At 32.7% G+C, this 20,187-nt stretch overlaps 3 protein-coding genes across 5 annotated transcripts in view; 1 reads left to right on the top strand and 2 right to left on the bottom strand.

Annotated features, from left to right (window-relative positions):
- LOC144837956 (growth arrest-specific protein 2-like) overlaps positions 1-6,286 on the bottom strand; it is a 95,716-nt gene extending 89,430 nt beyond the window's left edge. For all 3 annotated transcript variants that reach the window (XR_013611594.1, XR_013611593.1, XM_078693275.1), the window contains exons 1-2: positions 6,160-6,286; positions 2,555-2,676 (exon numbers count right to left, since the gene is read on the bottom strand). Coding sequence is in view for 1 of the 3 variants with exons in the window: in XM_078693275.1 (XP_078549401.1) it covers positions 2,555-2,676; positions 6,160-6,286 (249 nt within the window). In the remaining 2 variants the exon portion in view is untranslated. The remainder of the gene's footprint in view (positions 1-2,554; positions 2,677-6,159) is intronic.
- Positions 6,287-14,582: 8,296 nt separating this feature from the next.
- Positions 14,583-17,665, top strand: LOC144838095 (NADH dehydrogenase [ubiquinone] 1 beta subcomplex subunit 8, mitochondrial-like). Its single transcript, XM_078693457.1, has 5 exons — positions 14,583-14,723; positions 15,054-15,295; positions 15,738-15,805; positions 16,268-16,358; positions 16,931-17,665. Exons 1-5 carry the CDS (start codon positions 14,642-14,644, stop codon positions 17,015-17,017), a joined length of 570 nt encoding a protein of 189 aa, XP_078549583.1. The 5' UTR covers positions 14,583-14,641; the 3' UTR covers positions 17,018-17,665.
- Positions 17,570-19,660, bottom strand: LOC144838160 (large ribosomal subunit protein uL23m-like). The gene is made up of 4 exons (XM_078693523.1): positions 19,568-19,660; positions 18,995-19,123; positions 18,697-18,853; positions 17,570-18,511 (listed from the first exon to the last, which is right to left on the bottom strand). The coding sequence occupies exons 1-4, from the start codon at positions 19,585-19,587 to the stop codon at positions 18,362-18,364; spliced, it is 456 nt and encodes a 151-aa protein (XP_078549649.1). The 5' UTR covers positions 19,588-19,660; the 3' UTR covers positions 17,570-18,361.
- Positions 19,661-20,187: the final 527 nt, after the last annotated feature.

Raw genomic sequence — 20,187 nt, 5'->3', positions numbered from 1 at the left:
GTTAGCCATATTGATTCATGATTTGATATCTACAACTCCTCAACTTCCAGAATCTGTAATTTTAAAAAATGTCACCACGTAGTTTGAAATCTATGACATTTTTAAAAAAGGCATAATTTGACAAATTTTTGAACTTTTTCATCAAAAACGCGCGCAAATTGTTCAATTTAACGTGCTTGTATGACGTGATTTTAAGTCAAAATTGTTTGAAAGTTGGTAAAATTACTAGAAAAGGTTGAAAAAACAAAAATCAAGCAAAAAAAAAATGATGTTGCGCTACGTGCGCACGCGCGCGTAAAAAACTGCGCACGCGTCTGAATTTTTGAAATGCTCAAAATGACATGAAACGCGTAGAAAGTTGATTAGAAATTGATTTTTCGCATTTTGAAATTTTAAACGCGCGTGCGCGCGTAACTTTCTGTGAAACATGCCATTTTTAATCCATAGAAAGTTTGCGCATGGTATGACTTAAATTTTCATAAAGTTTCAATACAAAATGACTTTTGGTTTTTAATCTATGATCAATCATTGAAATTCATAAAATCGCGCGTAACTTGCGCTGCGCGACTCGAAATTCATAAAACAAAGTTTCTTGCACATTTACAGCTACAGGTCAATCTTATGACAAAGTTATACAATCTAATGTTGGCCAGAATTAGAGATATGCGTGCAACAAAATTCGTGGAAAGAAAGAAGAATATAGAAAAAAAAAACTAGACATGAAACTCGTCACTTTGACGAGTTAGTTATCCGCACGACAAACGCCACGTGCACGTCATACGTTAGAATTTTGCACCCAGAAAAAGATTATGGCATTATGACCTGATCTGAAGAATATGATATGTTGTTAGTGCTGAATTCTGTCAATTTTGTGTCATATAGTATATATACAGTATAAACAGTATAATCTGTATACATATTACATACAGTGTAGAATAGGTGAAATTACGGGACCCGCCATTTATTCCATTTTTTAACATGGCGACGGTATCAAAATGAAACACTAAAATACCAATTTCGGAAGGATATTATCTCGGCAACAACATATTAGCGTGTAGAAGAAATTTGGATACGTAAAATATAGATGTGCGCTCTTTTAAATGTGATGAACTATGACGCAAAATATGAAAATACGACTTTTTTTTATTCAACTGGCCATATGATGACGTCACTACATCTGATTGACAAAATGTTCACATGAATTCGTATCTACAATCCAATAGCTTCCAGAAAACGTTTTAATTGTGATTATCACATTTTATTCTTACGAGCTATAACAGATTAAAATTTACTGTAAAGATAAAATTAATGACCCACGTAATTTAAATTTTTAGGCATGATGACGTTATAAAAATTAAAATATTTTTAACTCATGCGAAAGATAGTTGATTGACCTAGATAATATTAAAATCTCGGAGAAAATGGAAGACGGATAAGCGTGATGTGCTCCATTGAATGTGATGAGCAATAACGAAAGAGACAAAAATCCTATTTTTTACATTTGTGTGGCCATACGATGACGTCACAACATCCGTAAGGAAAACATTCTGCATGAATTCATATCTACAACATATCTGCTTACATATTAAGTTAAAAAACTCGGGGGTAACGGTTGATCCTGAGGAGCTATAATAGATTCAAAATAGGCATAATTTTGACAATATTTTGTAACTTTTGCAACTAAAACGCATGCAAATGGTCTAAATCAACATGTACGTATGACGTCATTTTAATTTGAAATGATGTCAATCTTTTTAAAAATGACTAGGAAAGGCTGGAAAATCACAATTTAATAGAAAAAAACATGATTTTCATGCTGCGTGCGCACTGCACGCGTAAAATTGTTCGCGCGCGCGGGAAATTTTGACATGCGCAAAATGTCATGAATGGCGTAAAAAGTTGATTAGAAATTAATTTTGCGCATTTTAAAATTTTAAATGCGCGTGCGCGCGTAACTTCTTGTAAAACACGCCATTTTTAGTTAACTAAAAGTTTGCCCTTGATATGACTTAAATTTTCATAAAGGGTAAAAAAAAAATTACGCTTGGTTTTTAAGCTATGATCAATCATTAAAAATCATAAAATCGCGCGTAAGTCACGTTGCGCAACTCTGACGTCACTCAAAATAGGAGGTGCACAACTTCACGTAAATGCCCACATGTTGTAAAAGTTATGAAATGTTATGTTTACACATTTTAGAGATACGTGAGCCACAAAAAAACGGGAAAGAAATAAGAATAATACAGAAAAAAAAAAATATTGATCCACTACAATAACAAGGAGTTATCCGCTACTAAGCGGATAACTAAAAAAAAAGAAAAAAAAAAAAAAAAAAAAAGATCCTGACAATAACAAGGGGTTATCCGCCAAGTGCGGATAACCAATAAGGAGGAATTTTTACACGAGGACCACCATATTTCATCCCTTTCTAATAAGAATCATTTTTAAGACAATTACTCAAATGCATAAATACTGTTTATCCCATGGTGGGCTTATAGTTAAATCAATACAGTAATTATTATATTATACTGTAAGTATACACTAGTGTTCTTACTTCTGCGATTAATCCTTGTTTTTTGCATTCTTCCGCTTTGGTTTGAAGTAGTTGAGCTAATTTACACGGTAAGACACCGTCGGATAAAGACTCCATGAAATTACTTGCGGAGATATGTATATCTGAAAAGGTGATGCGAAAAATAAAATGAAAGCAAGCTAAATAATAAATGATAATAATAATTTACCTAATAATAATAATGATTATGATTCTTTTCAAAATAAAAGTATGATTAATTTTTTTGAGAAATAAATGATGAAATGACTAAAAAAACAAACAAAAATTTAAAAAATAAATAAATTTAAAAAAATCTATTTTAATGTTAACAGTTCGTAATGTAACTGTATTGTAACAGGTCAAATTATCCTAATTTAACAAAAACGTTCATGGTACTATAGGTAGGATTCGTACCCATACTTTTCAAGTTAAAAGCCTGGTAACATACTACAAGACCATTAATACTGCACTGCATTATTTTATTTTGCAATATTAATAATTCAAATGAATTAATAGTGTTTTCGAGGCACTGGAAATCTCACTATGATTATGAAATCTTATGCATCTAATTTTTCTTACACAGCTAATAATTCTTAGAACTCGATATTAAATTCATAATTCAAATCTTTGTGACATACATTTACAGTACATTAAAAAAAGAATATCATGCGTGATCCTAATAGCATAAATATTTCAGATGTAAATTAGCATCGGATGGGCAATGGACGTGATAATACTATGCATGGATGTGCACTGTAAATGTGTAGTTATATTTCAAATGCTTTCTTCTCATTAAGTAACCTCCATCTTGAATTGATGAATTATGCTTCTACCTGATATAAAAACCTAATTACTGGTGCAAAAGAGACAAGGAAATAAAAAGGAAAAGATAATTCTACAAGGATATATTGTGATCTCGAATATAAGAAACTATGTTTTGGTCACGTAGACAGAATACAATTACAAGGAAATATTCTGGACAAGACATGGGCAGTACAGTAAAAGGAAGTAGCCAACAGGAACGATTAATGAACAGAATACAACATATCAAAAAAATACTTTATATTGAAAATACCCTTTATTAAAATATTAAAATGTTTTCATATCTATAATAAATTATTAGAATTTTAAAATAATGGATTTTAATCTACACTCGTAAACACATTAAGGGAACAATTTCCTGTGAAATGAATGAGGGGCAACGTACTGCATGTTTTAACACTACAAAACTCCTATTAAGAGGACACTCCGTTTGATTCTGAAGGTGTCCGTTAACAGGGGTTCTAGTTCAAATACAACATGTCATATTTATGATTTTAATATGATATTTAATTATGAATAGTATTTCATTATATAGTTGACCTCCATTTAACTTATAAAACATAAATTGCAGCATGCATTTGATGACCGAACATAAAATATGTCTAAAGATGAATTTCCTTTCCAATCAAACCAAACCAAACCAATAATTTCTTGTGATACCAATGGTTGATATTAATGTGTCGTTTCTATGGACTGAAAGCATGTGGTATTTTACAATTATTATCAACATTAGTTTTATTAATCTTTATTAATAAATTGAATATATCCATTAACAGATTAATTAATTTGTTTTGACAGCTCAATGTGATAGATGAGGGTTGATAGTGGCAGTGGTGGCTGGTAGTAATAGAAATACAGAGATTGGTAAAGAGAGAAAATGAGTACCTGTAGGCTACAGTAGGTACAGTATTTGTACTGTAGAATGCAATGATTTTGTCGTAACTACTGTAGCATTTTTGCAGTACTGTAGATACTGTAGGACCAATTCTCTTGAATTGAGTATTATAAAAGAACCTTTAATATCATCAGGATTACATTTTTATCCGTTACACAGAAGCAAAATTGAGAGATTACAATAAAAACTATATTGATAGCCAGCATAAAAATAGATCTTAAGTTATAAAATATCAATGTCAATTTGCCTTACTGTCAACGACATAATTACAACGTGCCTAGTTAAAATCAAGGTCATGGGAACAGTACTGGAGAAATGTATAGCCTAATCAATATGTTTAACTACATTGTAAGTTAATGCTATGGGGAGAAGACGTGACTTGGTGTGCAATTGCATGCTGTATTATTAACCATTATGGTTTATATAATGATGGTATGGTCTCATTTATCAAGTCTGTAAATCATAACATTCTAATATTAGAGCTATGCTTCTCCATTTCATTATTAAGTTACTTCATATTTTAAATACCGTTTTTAAAATATTAATATATTTTTTTTCTATAATAACTATTAGAATTTTTAAATAATGGATTTGTAATCTACTGTACACTTCTAAACACATTAAGGGGACACTTTCCTGTGAAATGAACAAGGGGAAACATTATGTTTTAACACTTCTGTACAACCAAACTCATATTAAGGGGACACTTGTTGGGTTCTAAAGATTTCCCTTTAACAGGGTTCTAGTTCAGTTGATAAAAGGTACTGTAATTCTTCTAAATTCATTTTAGAAGATCTGAAGTTCAAACTGTACAGCACAGGACAAGATTTCTTAGGAGATAATTAAGAAATAATCAACTAAATCTATCTATCTATGCAATCACAGTACCGTAACCTACTGCACACTATGACTTATTGTGTATAATTAATCTTAAAATCAAATATTGTATTAATTAAATACTATTATTTAATCAAATCTACTGTAGTATTTATTCTGTGAATGAAGAACAAACATCGTTATATAAATTTCTGAGGAGACTCTTTAGTATATAAATCCCCTATTGGAGATTTAGAGGGCTATCCCTGTACTGTACAAAATGATTACTTTTTTTTTTCGTTTTTATCTGTATTTGTACTTGTATTGCATGGTATCAAGTCGAGTCAATAATAACTTCAAATTCCATCAAAACTAAACGTTTAAATCTAAATTTAATACTGTTTTTAATATTTTATCTTGTTCTTTTATTTGGCTGTTACCAAAAGTCAGTATTTATTACCAAACTGTAAGAGTGATGTCGGTGGCAATAATCCGCTACTTGGTGTACCATAAAACATTTCACTTTAGCTAACAACTTTCAATCAAATCTTAATATGAATACAGCTCGAAAGAGGATCTACAAATGAAATCCATTGTTAATCTTGTTGAAGGACCTCAGGGGAGATCAACACATTGAGTGTACGTCATTGGTATGTTGGATCTCTAGTGGGAACCAAGCTTTATATTTGATGTATTTCTTCTTTATACTGGGTGACCTCTTCTGTACAGCATCTGTTCTCTAGGGCCTAGTCTAGTCTTGCAATAGTCCTTTGATCTTATGTCTGGCTTCGACAAATACCAACAGTACTGTACTATGTACATTCTCCGTGGCGTGGTGGCTGTAAAACCAAACATTTAAGGAAGCCAATTGGACAATGAAAATTCAGTCAAAAAGAAACTGATCGCGTCTCAGCCACAGATAAACTCTTTGATCTCCAGAGCTCAACTTTCTGTTGTTTGATTGCCTTGCTAACACAATTTTGCTATAGTACAGTAGTTACTATAGTGCACAGAATATTCAATAAACTGTACCACTGCAGTAGCTAGTCCTTGTGATGCCAGCATGAGCACTTACCTAGGACTCTTGACAACCATTCTGCTAGATCATCCTGTAACGGGATCAGCGCTGCCTCAGCTGCCTTAGCAATCTCAGTGGATAGTTCCAAGACTGTATGATCCTCTGTCATAGTACCATTAAACATCTCAAATTGAGATTTTTACAACAAAAATTGTGAGATTGTTTTGATCGAATCATTCAGTCACATTTTCTTCAGTGATCAATCAAAAAACGGTGGGGTACAGTAGCTGAAAAAGAATAAAAAATACAATTAGCAATGTAAAGCGCACAACTCTTTTACTACAATACAGTAAAATAGATAACAGTATACTGCATTGAACAGAAAAATAGAGAGCGATAACAATGATGTTGATGATACTGCACTGTACAGTGAAAGAAATGGAGACGTCAGCCAGTTTCACCTACCTCCTTCCCCTTCTCCCAGGAAAGTGATTGTGGGAAAGTTCATGGACTATACCAATTGAGGAGAGGAGTGTTCAATGAAAATTTCTACTTTTCTAGTTACTCCCTCTTCGAGGAGAAAGGCATTTGTCAGTTTATTAAAGTTAAAGGAAAGGAACACCCTGGGCTAAATGTGCCACTGTGCTTATAGATAAATGTAATAAAAACACGATTACAATGGTTCAAGGTACAATAGTAAGCAATTTAGTTAAAAAATAGACTTTTAAACGACAACATATCGGAAATTGAACAGCGCCATTTTGACAGGTTAAGAGCAATTATGTGACGTCAGATTAGGTGGACGCATTCAAGCAAATCCAAGCGTCCATCGTTTTAGTACAGTATTTCAATATGGAAGTGCGGGATATAACCATAAATAAAATCAATTAAATAGCCTAACATACTTAATATTTTCGGAGTATGGCTTGGAGTTTTTATAATTCAGAAAATTTGGAACCAGAATATATAGAAAGGGAGTTAGTTTTGCATCGTGCTGATGAGGAAAAAAGAACATTCTCGAGCATAACACGCCGTCGAAGAATGGTGTACTTGCGGCCAGTGTATCTGTACTGTATGCCTTACACTAGGCCTAGAACTCGTGTTGAACAAAAATAAAGTAGACACTGCATCGTCAACCAACAGCCTCCGTTTGGAAGGTTTGTCAGTTAATTCCCCTACCAAATCCCGTTTGAAACAGCTAAGCAATAAAAGTAACAATAGATTAACAATAGCTGAAAGATTTACGAATTGGCTTGCAGAAGAAAAGATCGATCGAAGGTTTGTTTACCAAGTCAGCGCATGCTCATACCGTGTCATCGCCGTCCTGCATGACCGCATGTCGCGTTATTAGCCAATCATATTAGCGTATTCGCTTAGCCAATAGAAGCGCCGAATGCAACCGCGAATCTTAAAATGTTCGTCGGCCGTATCTGACGTCACAAACAGGCTGCCATGAACACAAGATGGCGATTTTCAAATGTCTTGAAAACAGCTTTAAAATCCTGTTTACTAGAAAACTACAAATCCGATTTAAACATAAATTGTTCTGAATATTAAGTTGGTAGGGTTACTTTTATAATAGTTAGGTAAAATATTAGGTTGTTCCTTTCCTTTAAGTCAGGCACGAAATAGACTATTCATTAACAAAAACCAAGTTGATTACAATTAATATAATAATAATAATTATCACCAGTTGATGACGACTAGATGATCACACAGAATTGAATCATGACAATGATGACCAGTTAGTTAGTTTCCAGTAAAGTAATCGAAACATTCAAGCAAATGGAATATGAAATACATTTAGTATGGTACAGTCTTTACAATTTATGGCACAACATAAATCTGAATGTTGGACTTGACTTGCACCCACAGTGCTAACGTCAAAGATATCTATGATGTAAAACAAGTGCCAGAATTAATTAAGCTAAAGGCTAAACAGTAGTTAGTGAGTAAATAATACCATTCGTCATGAGAACATTGATTGTTTCGCAATTAATTCTTTAAATCTATTTGTTTTTATGTAATTCTAAGAAAGTATTTTCATTTAAGAAGGATTTGTTATTCAGAAAAATTGTAATTTTTCTCTGTTAAAGTGAAATAAAACAGACAAGACTACGGTAAGTTTTAATCGAAGCAACACTTTACAATCTTGCATACTTTATAAGTTTAATCAAAGCAACACTTTTCAATCTTGCATACTTTATTTAATAAGACTAAGTTTAATCAAAGCAACACTTTTCAATCTTGCATACTTTATAAGTTTAATCAAAGCAACACTTTTTAATCTTGCATACAGTACATTATTTAATAAGACTATGTTTAATCGAAGAAACCAATCTTGCATACTTTATTTAAAAGGTGTATACAGTTCAATTCAAGATAGACCATAAGGTAGATTTACAAAAGATCCAAAATTCAGAGAAAAGATGAATGATGCCATTTGTAAAAGATAGTGTACCACCTGTGAACAAGTTTCATCAAAAAAGAGATTTGATTTTGACGTAAATCCTACCACTATTAGACTTGAAAAATATTTTTTTGTCCAGCAATGTTATTACCATTAGTATAAAAGAGAATATGATAATTATCTATGTGAACTAACATTAACAATTTAATCTATACAACATCAATAAGTCTAATGTTTATCCAATTATAAAGCATTAATGTTTGTAACATCAGTTACAATAAATCAACTGTATTGATCACTGAGAAGAAAGATCCATCACATTTTAAAACATTCAAGTCAGAAAATTGCCAGAATTACAGCACATTTCATAGAAACAAAAAAACGCAATATAAGTGGTTTACTTATGGGATCAATTCGTTGAACGATTTTAAATCTCTTAAACACATTATTTTCAAATAGATCCCCTGATGCTATGAAATGTTTGACAGATTTACAGCAAAAAAATCAAAATTTACTAGTTAGAATTGTTGAAATTGGTTTAAACTACTTTCAATTAATAATTTTTAATTTACTTTCTTTAATAATCCTACCACTTTATATAGATGATGGAGTAAAATACTTATTTAACAAAAATGGTACACACATAATTACTGTACAGTAGATGATGCCAATTAAACAAACAATGAAAAGAAAAATAAATTAAAGAAACTAAAAAGAAAGTAAAACGACCCATAAAAAGAAAAAAAATAAAGATTTCAAGAAAAAATGTGGACTTTAATCCAATAACAAACCATCCTAACCTGACAAAAATGGAAAAAAATTGTGGAAAGCATAATTTCTGATTCAATAAACAAAAATACTGTAGCTACTGTGCTACTACAGTACTACTTCTTAGGTATAAGGATGATTACTTTTTTAATTCTTTGACATATGTTATCAAAACTGATCTACTGTAAAACGCTTTCTTATTCAATAAACAAAAATAGCTAAAATTGATACAGTACAATTAAAAAGCAAACACAATTTTTAATTTCTTTTGTTACTTGTTCTTACAGGTAAGGATTACTCGTTAAATTCTTTGACACATGTTATCAAAACAGATCTAAACAAACAATCAATCTGTCTTTTATAACAGGATTCACAAATAAAATTTGTTCGAGTGTGATCAGCTTTTATTATTTCAAATGTGGCCGAGGTCGTTTAACCACAGGAATTTCTTGTGGGATGATCAATAAAAACTATGAAGGTATAAGTCGGTTTTTAAACGTACAATTACGTCAGCTGGTCAATGGTTTTTAATGGTCATTGTGATCATTAAACAGAGCAATTGATGACTATTTGTATACAAACACAAGTTACCACCTAGTTACAAAATAAATCGGCCAAAACACAGGGCCTTAAGCCTCGATCGCACTGGACTTAATTTGGTCAAATTATTTACCAAGTCACCGGGTAAAGTGACCAAGAAATTCCCACAGAGTTAAGTCCAATACAGGTAGTTACTTTTACTGACCACTGCCTGCACAGTAAAACTTACCATGGTCTTGGTAAAACTAACTACCCGGCTCAAAAATCCAATCCGTGCGACTCATGTTAACACATGCGAGTCAATCACGGTTAAATTTTGGTAAAAATTACAGTAAAACTACTGTACTGTACTGTAACTGCGTGAAAATATCCAAGTGGTCAAATCTTCCCATGACATTAGGTAAATGTCTACCGTGGTTAAATTTACCATTTTTCAAGTTCAATGTGAACAAGGCTTTAGTCACTAGAACAGTTGGGCAAGTTGCAACCTCACCTATCAAACTAGTTTGACAAAAAAAGTGTGATGTGCCCAAATATGGTAGTGATGTGCCCAAATATGGTAGTGATATGACATCATCATGTCCATATATGGGCATATCACATTTTTTTGTCACAGTAAGTTTGATGATAGTGCAAGGATGTTGACATTTTTAAAACACATGAGGATGAATACAGGCTATGGTGACTCATTAGTATCCCTTTATAGAACTTTTAACTGTGTTATGACAACATTCTAAGTCCGTGGATTACACTACACAGCACGATGGTCATTGTCTGGTGTTGGCTTCTTTCCATCTATAGTCAACCAGCTTTGTGTGTTAAGTACAACACTAAGTGAGATTAATTAAATTGTTTAAAAAAATACTTGTATAGTATAAGCATACAGTACCACATACTGATATTAATTAAGTCACGAGTTGTTTAACCTAATTAATACCAAATACAGTATTTTGAACTTTTTAGCAGGCAAAATAAAAAAGTATCGACGTACAGTATAAATTATGGCAATCAAACTGTTGAAAATAACACATTTAAGGCATAAATTGACTGTTATTGATTTTAAATTATTTGTAATACTGTAAAAACACTATACTACTGTAACTAGTACTGTACATTAATTCAATTTTATACGTGATAATTACCTCTGTACACACATTAATAATTCTACAATTTCAAATTTCACTTACTGTAAATGATTTACAGAATTATTATTTATAATTTATTATCTACAGTATAATATTACTGTTTATAAGTTAACATTAATAAGCAAAATCCGTATATATTTAGAGTTTAACTTGTGGTGGTGGTAGACTGGTGGTACCGAAAGTAGACGTGATGGTGTCTGCTTGTCAAAATGTTGCCGTAATGCATACCCCTGTCGGCGGGCAGATGGTGTCACGCTTCACTTAACAAACTCAGTTTGACAATGGTAAAAGTTTAGTCATTGTGATTTCAGCAAACACATTAATTGAATAACAATGACGTTGAAAATAAGTCCACACTTTTCAAATTGAGAATACAATATACTAAAAATAAACATTTAAAATGTATGTACGTAACACTGTAATATGATACAGTTGTTGTGGCTGATTTTCTATTTTCAATATTAAAAAAATACCAGCATAAAAATTGAGTTTTTAGTGAAGTTGGTTAAAATTTAACAGATTCATAACTTGTATTTAATATTAACATCATTCAAATGAGATATTATTGTAAGTTGATGGTCTTTAAATAACATTGAACAAATAGTTGAACAATAATCTCCTGATAATGATACTGTACATAGTAACTAGCTGTACATAGTAACTAGCACTATTATAGGCCTAGTAATGTATTCCAAGTTTTTAGTCTTTATATTAATTAGTGCTGCCATATCCTACAGTATAAATACTAACACTATAGTACATAAGATAGCAAAGATAAAAAAAGATAAAAAATACTTTTTCAAGTTATACTGTATGTGAGAAAATATGAGATTTAATAGTACAGTGTGGTGTTCAATGTATACCCCTGTCACGCATCACCGCACATGCCCTATTGTTTTTACAATCCCATTGTTGTCACACTTCATCAATCACATGTGGGACCTAAGAACCTTGGAAGGAGTCACTGGAGAGATATGCTGACTGTTGCAGACTTCCTACCAGACAAGTCTGGAGGCCAATCATCATTCCATGTGAAGTAAATCAATGTGAACACCATGTACAGTACAATTGTGTTGGCACAACTCAATTGTACAATGTGTAGTTTTGTACATATGCTATGTAGAATATATATAGGGGCAGGGAGGTATGTTCTGTACATGTACAGTATACAGTACCTCCCTGTGCTTACAAAATATTATTCTCTCTGGTGTAGAGGTTTCTTCTGGATGCTGTGTAGTTAACACAATTGCTTTTTTAGATCTAAATGTCTCAATTGGACCTGTTTCTGCTATATATTTTAGGTTTAATCTAAAATATTTATACAGGTTATTTTTTTAATGTAGCCTACATTTACAATACAATACATGCACAGTAATGATCAACTACATTCTGCAAAGTATGTACATATGATCCTAACGTCAGTGAGCATCATCGACTAAAAGGTTAATAAATATACCCTAAATGTGATGCACTCAGGTGGTCGAACGGTCAAGATGTACTTGATCCAAGGTCAATAGCGGTCATAATAATAACCAACATTAATTTTGCGTTGCTGATGTTATACAGCGATAACAATTTTCACTGTTAAATGACATTACCACACACCTTATTTTCATTGGATTCGCATTTACTGTAACCAGTTATTACAGTATAAATTTATACATTTTTCCCGGATTTTGCTGCCAAGAAAATGGTAATTTATTCACGCACTATTATCTGTGTATTTACTCACAGCACATAGGTCCAGACAGTAGTCTGTTTGCAAACTTTTAAACACTGAGACAACAGTGACTCTGGCGGCGTCTACCTATGCAATTAGTAATTGCAATAAACCATGAATCAATAATCAATAAGCATACATAATCTCTACATTATTCAATAACTGTACCTAATACTTTACAAAAACAAAAATCGCAATTTTAATGGAAATTAACATAGGCCTGTAGATATATTTATTCTTCAGGTCCTTAGCTCACTGTGTACATATGTTTGTCAAGTGTAGACACAGAAAAGGACATGATGATATTAAAAAAGTTAAATAAAAAGATCATGTGATCAAGTAATACAGGCAGTAAACCGACTCTATGCACTTAAAAAACCACAAGCATGTACAAATAAATGAAAATTTAAAAGAAATGAATGCAAAATTATTTAAAACAAATGGAAAAGATGGGAATTGATCTAAGATTTTTAAAAAGGGTAAAAGGTGGGGATTCACAGTTATCAGAATTTGTTCAAAGCAGCAATATGATGGAAGGAACGATCGCCACATCTTTTGAGATGACCTACTGTATCGGACAAGCAAGGATGGTGGAAGAAGAGGTAGACTTAAGTGAACGAGTATATGTATGAAGAACACAATGTGATGAAATTAGAGTATGACTATATGAGGGGAAAAGACCATGAAGAGACATGTACAGTATGTAATTATATAGTCTACTGCTACTGTACGTACAGTACAATATCATGTATGTATATACTGTACTTAATACAAAGCTGAGAAAAACTAACTACTGTAAGTTACCTAACATTTAGCTGATAATATGTGGGATCTATCTCTAATTTTTAAATCTCTGCTCTAGGTCTACAATGCACTAACTACTACTGTAGGTAGGCCACCACTTCTGTCCAAAATAGTCCCCATCTTTTTTTGATTGACTGTACTGACAATTTTATCTTGTGTGGTCTGAATATGTGTGACAGCAATTTACCGTTTATTTTTTACAGACCAACGGTTGTCAAAATCAAACACACACAACGATCTACAAAACATCAAATACTTAATTTTACTGGTGAAATAATCAAACAGCATATAAATACTTACGGGCGGTTAAAATATCAACAAGTTCCAAATGAATCAAGAATTATTAGAGGATTTCATTCGTACGTCAACAGATTTCACACTTCTCATTGCTAATCATGCAAAAACTGAAGCCACTTGGTTTGTTGTTTGTTGCTGTCTGAAGTGCACCCTCAACGGTAGCACCTTACCACCACATTTTTATCTCATAGATCAAAAAAGACAAACAGATCTTTGATCAAAGCCCATGCCGCTGTGTTTGTTCACTGTTATAAAAAGAGTGATCGATTGCATTTTTTTATGCATTTTATGTCTATAAAAAATAAAGATGCATTAAGAACTTCCATGAAACATTAATTATCTATCAGGACCCCTTCCACCCTCTTCTTTCACTTAAAATTATAGTATGCCATCCTATAGTATTTGAATTCTTGCTTTGGTAATGCTGTACTATTAAACTAAAATCATTTTTATTGTTATTTTTATGATATGATTATGATTAGATTATGATTTGCCTGATTTAATTCTAGTAGTACTGTATTTAATAATATTATTTTGGTATGATGTGGTATAAATAATTAATAGAGGCTAAAAAAAATTGTTTTTCTTTTTCAGTCTTATTATCCATCTCATTTTATACATTGGTTTTTGTTATAGAAATCTTATCAAAAAATAAACGATGGGGAGGGTAGGGAACATAAATATTGGGGTATCATAATATCAAAGATATCTTTTAATAACAAAGATCTGAGCATGGAGGTATATGTAGGTAAACTTTATGATCTGAGCATGATCTTAATAATATTTCATTTTTTAGATTTATAGAGAGGGCGCACTGCAGAAAAAGAAAGAGAGACTCGATCGTGAACCAACAAAATGGCGCTAGCCGGTCGATTCTCCAAGTTATTTCGTCTTTCTTTGCTGAAAAATGTCCGTGTATCCCAAAAAGCATGCATGAGTAAGTTGCATATATATCTTTTTAATTGCATATTATAGTAATTTGTGTAGATATGGCCTAGGTATAGGTAGCTACTAGGCTAGGCCTAGGTAGTGTAGGCTGAGTTGGAAAGGATTTCCGTTGGAAAAAGGGGCCTGGCCCTCTACTCTAGTCCTAGCTAGGTAGTCTACTAAGACTAGGCCTAGAGGCCTAATATGTATTTATAATTGAGTTAGTTAGCCCCATCAACATTCATGCTTACACTAGAGGTCACAGAACTAAGCCTAGTTAGACCTATCTATTAAGTAGTTATTCATTTAAACAAAATTAATTGATGATAATATTTTTCAGGTTCAGATTCATTTTTTGGAGACAGCTCCAAGAGAGGAATGCCTAAACTTTATCCCAAGACAGAAGCTGACAGAATTGCAGCTGCCAAGAAGTACAACATACGACTAGAAGATTACGAACCTTACGCAGATGATGGAATAGGTTGGGGAGATTATCCGAAGTTTGACAAAGTTCATCAGGATTCTAGAAATCCTCATGCTGACTGGGATTTCCCAGAGGAAAGAAGAAATTTTGGAGATGTTGTATGTTTTTGTTATTGTTTTTACTCCTTCATTAAACATTTTTTTTAAAGTTTATTACTAACATATTTTACATTTGGATACTGTACTGATACCAAGCCTCAAGTATTTGGTATTTTGTGCATTTGTTTGATATGCTCATCTTGGCCAATTTCAATTACACCCACATTATTTATCGCCAGCCTTTAAGTTTCAAAAGAAATGGAGAACTTGTATCCATTTCCTCTCCTGATACCAGACCAGAGCCACAATATCAATATAAACCAGTGGATTTGGGGTGTTATGTTTCGACAATATGTTTGGTAATACTAGAAGACCTTTATATATCATGTTTTATATGTTCTTATGAATAAGTCATACACAATCATAAAACATCCTTCACTCAACAAGCCTTTTGATTTCATTTCTTGCTTACCGTTTTAAATTTATAATTTCTTTCCCACAGTTACACATAGAAGAAGATTTTCTTAAAAGATACACACCTAATACTACAAAAACAGTGAAATATTCAAGGTACGACTACAGAATGATGGTGAACTATAAATTTAGGATTTAGAATAATGTGAACGCTTGGCAACCGTGTAGTCTATTTTGTGCTTAGCTTACCTGGATAAACCGACAATAGCCTGTGCTCTCCGAAATGATGATGGTGGAACATTTCCTCATGAGGGCATGGTTGCGGACTAGTCCATTATAGTACAGGGGTGTTCTCAAAACTTTTTACTTTTTGTATCTAAGCCCTCCCTCTGGACAGCATGGGCTATTGTCGGTTTATCCAGGTAAGCTGGGCACAAAATAGAATACTGACACCACTGTTGGTTTGTGTAATTTATACTACTGAGTATGAATAATCTCCATTGACCCCAGAGGCGGATCTTTTATTTTTATTTATATATATATAATTTATCTTTACTATTAATGTTGAAAAAAGCCTGACATGAATAAAATCTGATTGGTTTTTTTTTTGTATTTCAGGAAACAACAGGCTGGCATGTTTTTTGGTTTTCTTGGAATTATTCTCTTCATTTATTATCTTGGATATTTATTCAAATGGTTTTTACCTGCAGTAAGTCTTGATACTATTATCAATAACAAATATTTTTCAATTCCTGTTTAGTTGACCTTGGCTAAAACAAATGAGTGAGGGGGATTTTTTTAGAGGGGGGCTTTATACCAAAGAAGAAGAAGTGGAAAAAGTCTCGTTGGCGGATCCAGGATTTTGAAATAAGGGTGCTGATGGCCGGCCTAAAAATTGTAAAACTAAGTGTTCAATTTAGCCTAATGGCCTGTCTTTTACTTGTAATTTCTAAAATCTAGCTGGGCTGGGGCCCCTTTGGATCCACCTATTTCTTTATACCGGGTGACCTCTTCTTTACTGTCCTCCCAGAGGGCCAAGTACAGCATGATCAACACAATTCTTGAATAGTGTACCATAGTCTTTATCATCATCACATGTGCAATGTGTGTACACAGTTTTATGTCCCATTCGAAGGACGAGGTAATTAGACTGAAGTATCTTGTCGAAAGATACAAGCAATTAAACCAAAGACGATTACATCATGGCGCCTGCAGATATTCCTATATTATTTACATTTTTATATTCAATTTTACTTAACACGCTTAATTATTATCTTACAGGTTCCGAAACAGTATCCCGAAAACAACAAAGTAATACCGAACCAGGGCGTTATAGCATCTCATGGAAAGACACATTATAAGTTTTAGATTTTTCTTTAGATAGAATGAATTATACATATTGAAAATTGACAATGAATGCTGTTATAGTATCGGATGTTAAAAGAAAACTTTGCAGCTGGTTGTACAACTAGAAGATGAATATCAGCAGATATTTGTTGATCACCATGAAACTTTTGCATCACTACTATACCAATACATGTAGTATTAAACATCCATGAGGTTTACGTTCGTAAGGCCCAGCATACATGGCTTCCGGGATACTACAAGTACCTATTTATGTGGTGCTACTGTATATACCATTTGAGAGGAATTATTAGAACGCAATTTTCCTCGAACTTAGATCCTGCACAACTGCAAGCAAACATAAATTGTTAACAAATTCAACCAGATTGAAACTACAGTAACTTGGACCATGTCAAAATTATTATATTGCAGTTACTGCAGTAACTATACTTTAAAGCTTGTTCTAACTTTGACACAACGCAAGCCCACTGACCAATCATGTCACGATGGAACATTGTTACTGCAGTAGAATAATTTTGACATGATCCCTAAAGAAATTCATTTTATTTTTATCCATTTATTAGAATGCATCTCTGTTTAATGTAAAATACAATTCAAATAGTTACAGTATGTTGTTGCAATAAAACACAATTTAAATCAAGGTTATTCAAATTTTTTGAATTAATGTCATTTATTTTGTGTCACATTCATGACTTCAGGGTTGTATCAAATTGCGGATATAGCATTCACAACAAGCCTTGCAGTTACTCACCCATCGAGTAAAAACATTGAGATCTGATGTTATTTTATTTGCTCAGCCGGTACCAGTGTGAAAGGCCCCTTACAGTAGTCCATACCGATTATAATTAATCACATATGGAAAGATTCTACATTGTTTTTACAGTATACAGTAAAAAATCTTAAAAGTTTTGTTGTATTCAACGTTGAATTTTTCATTCAGTGTTTGTTTAATTAAACAATCGAATACACCAATAACTTTATTACTTAATCAATTATATCTTAAGCCTTGTCTACACTATCAAACTTTATGTGACAAAGAATGTGATGTGTCCATATTGGGACATGATGATGTCATATCACTACCATATTTGGGTCTATAACTACCATATTTGGGCACATCACACTTTTTTTTGTCAAACTACTTTGATAGTGTAGACAGAGCTTTTGTTAACTTTTTTTTTTAAATGCATTTCTGTTGAGCACAGAGTTCCCGTTTGACAAATAACGAGGGCGTAAGCAAGCTGTCGTTTGTAATTGGTCAACTCGCATCCATTGTGCTAACCAAGCTTTAACCAACTTTATTTATCCAGCAATAAAATAATTGTTCTATAAAAACAGTTTGATGTCTCATATACCAAACCAGCTTGGTACGCCACCACGTTGCTTTAATTCTTGTTCACTTTCTTTTTGTTTTTCTTTTAATTCCTCAATCAATTTATCTTCTTCCGATTCTTTTTCTGGGAATAAATCCGGGAAAGTAAACGTCTGTTCTCCAGCCTAAAAAATGGGATTTAAAAAAAACAGGTATAGATTAACAAATTTCTTGCTAAATCAAAAATTACATTAGTAGATCATTTGTATATTTTAGTACAAGAAAGAATATGAAAGCTTAAAAGTGTCACCCAGATGTAGATGAAATTAGAGTTTCATTTTGGGTGGCTCTTTTAAGCTTTTATACTTACCAGTGTAACAAATGCAACTTTAAAATCGTCCTTCGGTTTGTATCTCCTATTACGATGATCACGTGCTAAGCTCACGTACTTAATGAACGTGTTCACTTGCGCAACTTCCACACCGTAAATTTTCTCCAGATAATTTTGAATATCAAACTTTGTCATTCTGAATATCGTAAAAAAGTTTACAAAATTTAATTAACAGGATTAACTACAGGCTCAAGCAAGTATCAAACAAATAGGAGTATGCTAAATGAAGGGTTATACTTTACTGTATTCACATATTCAGGATTCAAGAATTACTTACTCTACAGAACAATTAAATGTAACGACATTTGGAGGCACTGGTCGGCTTTCTTTCCATTTCACAATCTTCATCCAAAACTTTGGGAAAAATATTCGGAGTTGTGGATTCCCAGCCACATATAACGGATATCTATATGCATGGAAAATTACAGATATATAAAAATCAGTATAAACTAGTAGTCTATATATAATTAATATTTTCTTTATTATTAATAAATAATAATTAATATTATTGCGACCAACCATCCTGGTGATCAAACAAAATAACTGGAATCATTAGACATTATTGTTTGTCTTAAAATGCCTAGCTTCATAGCTGGCACTATCCTATGCTTTGCGGTATTTAAGACTTAATTGTTGTGACTAGCCTAGGCCTGGACTTTTAGAATAACAACCGCGAGCATAATGTATGTGACTGGCCGCCTCCTGGTGGCTGGGGCCGGGTGTGGAAAGAAGCAACCAAAATCGCCGGCCTACAGAATTCTTACGACCAGATTAGGCATCAAAACAGAAAAAATCTAAATACAATTCGAATAAACATACTGAATAACTAAAAATAAACGTATACACATACTTTCTAGATATATTTGCCATCTTACTGATAGTTAAAAAGGCTAAAATTCAGAAGGTATATTCAGAGCGCCATTTCGGCGATCGAGCATTCTCTACTTCTACGGAGCGCCATATATGCCTTTATTTACTTCCGAAATAGAAATAATACTACGGTAACTCTGGTTCAGTGGACCAAATTTAGCACCAGTGGAGCACATACAGTGATGATATAAAATAGAAATAAGTCACTAATTTTATTTTCTTTCCGTATGTTGATACACACTGTGCTCAAGTGGACCCAATTTGGAGCCAGGGGAGCACAGTGATATAAAATAGAAATAAGTCACTGAATTTTAATATCTTTTCGTATTACGCATATTTGAATACCTACCGGTATGGTACCATACATGTTCGACAATACAGTGTCACATATCTCTATTTAAAAAAAAAACAATATTAAAAAAAAAAAAATATCCGTCGAGGTTTGAACCCCAGCCGATAGCACTCAAAACTGAGCATTACCCGTTACGCCACCAAGTACATGACTGAAAAGCTGATAATAGTCTATTTATACGTGTATTACGTAATTGATCATTACGTCATAAATATCCTATTAACCTTGCTAAAACCAAAATGATCAGT

This window comes from Antedon bifida, chromosome 1 (assembly GCF_963402885.1).
Source record: "Antedon bifida chromosome 1, ecAntBifi1.1, whole genome shotgun sequence".
NCBI lineage: Eukaryota > Metazoa > Echinodermata > Crinoidea > Comatulida > Antedonidae > Antedon > Antedon bifida.
This window is presented reverse-complemented; position numbering and strand designations above follow the sequence as displayed.

Excerpts from the sequence above, each read along its gene's own strand:
- LOC144838160 (XM_078693523.1), bottom strand. The coding sequence starts at position 19,587 with ATGGCAAATATATCTAGAAA. Across the intron at positions 19,124-19,567 it reads ATGGCAAATATATCTAGAAA|ATATCCGTTATATGTGGCTG; the intron begins GTATGTGTATAC and ends CCATGCATATAG. Across the intron at positions 18,512-18,696 it reads AAGTTGCATTTGTTACACTG|GCTGGAGAACAGACGTTTAC; the intron begins GTAAGTATAAAA and ends CCCATTTTTTAG.
- LOC144838095 (XM_078693457.1), top strand. The coding sequence starts at position 14,642 with ATGGCGCTAGCCGGTCGATTCTCCAAGTTATTTCGTCTTTCTTTGCTG. Across the intron at positions 14,724-15,053 it reads ATCCCAAAAAGCATGCATGA|GTTCAGATTCATTTTTTGGA; the intron begins GTAAGTTGCATA and ends AATATTTTTCAG. Across the intron at positions 15,296-15,737 it reads GAAGAAATTTTGGAGATGTT|TTACACATAGAAGAAGATTT; the intron begins GTATGTTTTTGT and ends TCTTTCCCACAG.